Source organism: Microtus ochrogaster, unplaced genomic scaffold (assembly GCF_000317375.1).
Source record: "Microtus ochrogaster isolate Prairie Vole_2 unplaced genomic scaffold, MicOch1.0 UNK74, whole genome shotgun sequence".
NCBI classification, from domain to species: Eukaryota; Metazoa; Chordata; class Mammalia; order Rodentia; family Cricetidae; genus Microtus; species Microtus ochrogaster.
In genome coordinates, this window is record NW_004949172.1 from 1,113,048 (window position 1) to 1,116,841 (window position 3,794).

Below are 3,794 nucleotides of genomic sequence, written 5' to 3' on the forward strand. Positions count from 1 at the left end.
GGGGATTCTAGGCAGGGGCTCTACCACTGAGCCACGCCCCTTAGCCCCTCACTGGGGATTCTAGGCAGGGGCTCTACCACTGAGCCACACCCCCAACTCCTCACTGGGGGATTCTAGGCAGGGGCTCTACTGCTGAGTCATGCCCACAGCATGACCTATACCTTTTTCTTTTTCTTGCTGAAAGTAGGTGTCACTATGTAGCTTAGAATGCAGATCTCAGGATCCTCCTGTGCCTTTAATATTTTCACCCCCCCCCACACACACAGAGACATACACTCCATCCCTGCTCATGCTCATGATCAATACACTTTCAAAACAAAGAACAAAAGGCCAAAGGGGGGAAAAAAACTAATAACATAAATAATGTAATAAAAACAATGGGACCAGTCATGAAGGTGAAGAGAACCTGCCTCTTCCCCAGAGGAGCAACTCTGTGATGATTCAAGGCCTTTGCCATCTTATAGAACAGTACCCCAGGGAACAATGAGAAGCAACATGTCTGCTGTCTGTCTGTCCATCTATCTCTGTCTGTCTCTCTCTCATCTCCGTCTCTAACTCACGTTAACCATGCAGTTCCCTGGTAGCTCCTTGCCTAGCTGGGTCACTAGTCCCCAGCAGCGCAAACCAGATAAGATCTGGGTGAGGGAGAACAGGGGAGAGCAGCCAGCCCCTCCCCTCCTCACCATACCGCGGGCAACTTCCCGGAGGAAACTGGAAAAAGCTAAGGTTACAGGTGGAAAACCACCAGTCTAGCTGTTTCTCTGACCCCTGCCCAGCCAATCTAGATCCTAGAGCAGGGTATAGCTTCCAGAAACACAGACTCTGGAGCCCAGACTAAGTAAGGAATCCAGTGTCATGTAACCTGCTGTGTGGACGCAGACATTCCGCTGCCTCGAGATCCTGCCCGCCCCCTGCTGGGCGCCTGTGGCGTTGCAGTTTGGTGTGTCTGCCCACCCTGCACCATCCCGTCATGGTTTGTGCATAATCTGAATTTTGCTGACACCCTTTTCCTTTCGGGTTGGGTACTCACATGCCGTCCTTTTGTCCTTTCAGGAGCACCTGGAACAGGGGTTTGTTGGGAGGAATGGTCTGTAGGATGCTTCCCTCGGGACTCACGTACCCAATAGCCCACTGCCCCAGGCGAGTACAGCTGGGCCTGAAGATGTAGCTGTGGGGAGAGAGTGGGATGGAGCGAGAGAGTGGCCGCTGCTGCCCATGATGGAAAGACCCATCTGTCTGCCGCACCCGGGATCCAGGTATCTTCCCATCCTTTGTGGTAGCTAGCAGTGCTTTGCTCCCCACCCTAACTATAGACTGGAAGGGTGCATGGCTGTCATTGCTTCAGCCATTGCTCACCGTAGGTAGGGACAGGTCACGACTGAGGATCAGGCTAATACAGGAAAAAAACAAGGGAAAGCACACCCAGACACTGACCCCCGATAAAGGGCTTGAAAGCTTGTATCCATCCGTGCTGGAATCCCATACTCCGGTTCTTTCTTTCAATTTTATAATTTCCCTCCCCGCCCTATACATCAGGGTCAAGGCTAGCCTGGCCTAACAGAAATCTTGTCTAGGAACCCATCTGGACAAGGATGTTACCACTGATCAGAATGCCTGGTATGAGACAGAGACAGAGGGACTGACAGATATGGACAGAGAAGACAGACTGAGAAAGACCCTCCCCTCTCTCTTCCTTCCTCTTCTGCCCACAGCTCGTAGTGAATGGGGAGCTCTGGGAAGCAGCTGCTCTCTACCCTGACCTTCCAGAGCCCTGCAGAGATATCTTCCCTCAACCTCCGTGCTCCTCCGTGCTCCTCCGTGCGCTCAGCTCCTCATCCTTAGCTCCCTAAGAAGCCCCTGACCTGAAAGGAAGTAAGCTCTCTCCAATGTCAGTTTTCCCGGTCTCCTACTCTAACCCACGAGGGCTCATGTTCGAAATATTTCAGAGGCCGGACAAGTTGAGCATACTGCCCACCTATAATCCCAGTATTAGGAAGCCAAAGCAAGAGGTCCCCAAGTTCAAGCCCAGCCTCGGCGACAGGGAGACCTTGTCTCAAAAGAAAACAAATAAATCCCAGCAAAATGCTGAGTGTGAGGGTAACATCTGTAACCCCAGCATTTGGGAGGTAAAGGAAGGATGATCAGGATTTCAAGGGTCGTCCTTAGCTACACCGAAAGTTTGAGGCCAGTCTGGGCTATAGGAAGCAAGCCCCATCGCTGCGGAACAATCTTTTTGTACACTACGAATATGTATTACTCTCTTGCCTAATAAAGAGTTGACTGCCTATAGCAGGGCAGGATGAGACTAGGTGGGAAAATCAGATGAAAAGGATCCCGGAAGGAAGAACGGTAGAGTCATGGGGGTCAGAGACGATGCCAATCAGACACAGAGGGAACAATAGATGAACACGCCATGCTAATAAGGGTACCGCCACATGGCAGAGGGCAGATAAGATATATTAGTTAATTTAAAATGTAAGAATATAATCCTGGCCTATTGGCTGAGCGTTTATAGTTAACACTAAGACTCTGAGTAGTTATTTGGGAAACAGGCAGTAAGTAAAACTCTGTCTACACCCTAGCTCCAAACAAAGCCAAACAAAGAGGCTCACCACATAGTCTCTTACTTGTCAGAGATGGGCCTTATCTCGGTTAGGGCCTTCAGGAAGCCTTGCTGGACCAAGTATTGTTGCTTTAGCTGCTGAGCCATGGAATGACCCAGGGGGCCCCAGGAAAAGAGACTGGGCATCATAACTTAGGGGTTTTGTTTGTTTGTTTGTTTTTTGTTGCTTTGTTTTGAGATAGAGTTTCTCTGTGTAGCCCTGGCTGTCCTAGAACTCACTCTGTAGACCAGGCGGGCTTTGAACCTTGAACTCCCTCCTGCCTCTTCCTCCTGAGTGCTGAAATTACAAGAGAACATCACAGGCCTCCAGCTGTAGAGTTCCTGACCTCTGGGTTCCCAGAAACCTCGATTCTTGGTCTCTCAGAACCTCAAGGATTCTCCTGCCTGTGAGCCAGCACTGGACTCCTGAACTGCCCAGCCCTGGCCCACGGAGCCGGCTTTGCTCACCTGCCTGGTTTGTCCCTGCAGGCCTGCAGGCGCGTCTGGACTTCATCATAGGTCAAGAAGGCCATGTAGCCGGGGTGGTTGACAGCCAGGAGTTGCCAGTTCTTGAGTAGGGTCGGCCACGGCTGGGAGGGACAGAGAGGGTCACTAAGGGACCTATGAAGTAAACTATGATCGAATATCTTCAGGTTCAAGACTCCGTCACCATGCTGACACCCACGGTGGCCCTGCACACTATACACAGGAAACCATGCACCCTCTCTCCCCAGGACTCAGTGGTCCAAACAGCCCTCCTCCTTCAGATCCAAGCCCCATCTCCTCCCTCGGACCCAAAGTTCTAGGTCCACTTTTGAGCTTCTCTGACCTGGAAGAGCCTGGTGAAGATGTCAAACTCAAAGACAGACACGTGGCCACTACAGGTGAGGTCCAAGGTGGAACGCAAGGCCTGGGTGATGGGGCCTGGTTCCACAGGGTGGCAAGCACACAGCAGGGACTGGAACTCCGCCCAGGGAAGCACGCAACTGGATGGGAAGGGGTGGGGTCGCGGCAGTGGATGGAGGGAGGGTCTATAACAGGAGGCTACTGGTCCCCCCACCATACACACCACACACACACCATACATACCACACACACCACACACACCACACACATACCACACACACCACACACACCATACATACCGCACACACCACACACACATGACACACACACCACACACACCATACAT

At 51.8% G+C, this 3,794-nt stretch overlaps 1 protein-coding gene across 1 annotated transcript in view; it reads right to left on the reverse strand.

The window, feature by feature from the left end:
* Positions 1-3,794, reverse strand: part of Cblc (Cbl proto-oncogene C) — a 16,472-nt gene that overhangs the window by 8,948 nt on the left and 3,730 nt on the right. Inside the window, exons 4-6 of the mRNA XM_026777585.1 lie at positions 3,432-3,588; positions 3,071-3,192; positions 1,031-1,168 (exon numbers count right to left, since the gene is read on the reverse strand). Of these exons, the coding sequence (XP_026633386.1) occupies positions 1,031-1,168; positions 3,071-3,192; positions 3,432-3,588 (417 nt within the window). The remainder of the gene's footprint in view (positions 1-1,030; positions 1,169-3,070; positions 3,193-3,431; positions 3,589-3,794) is intronic.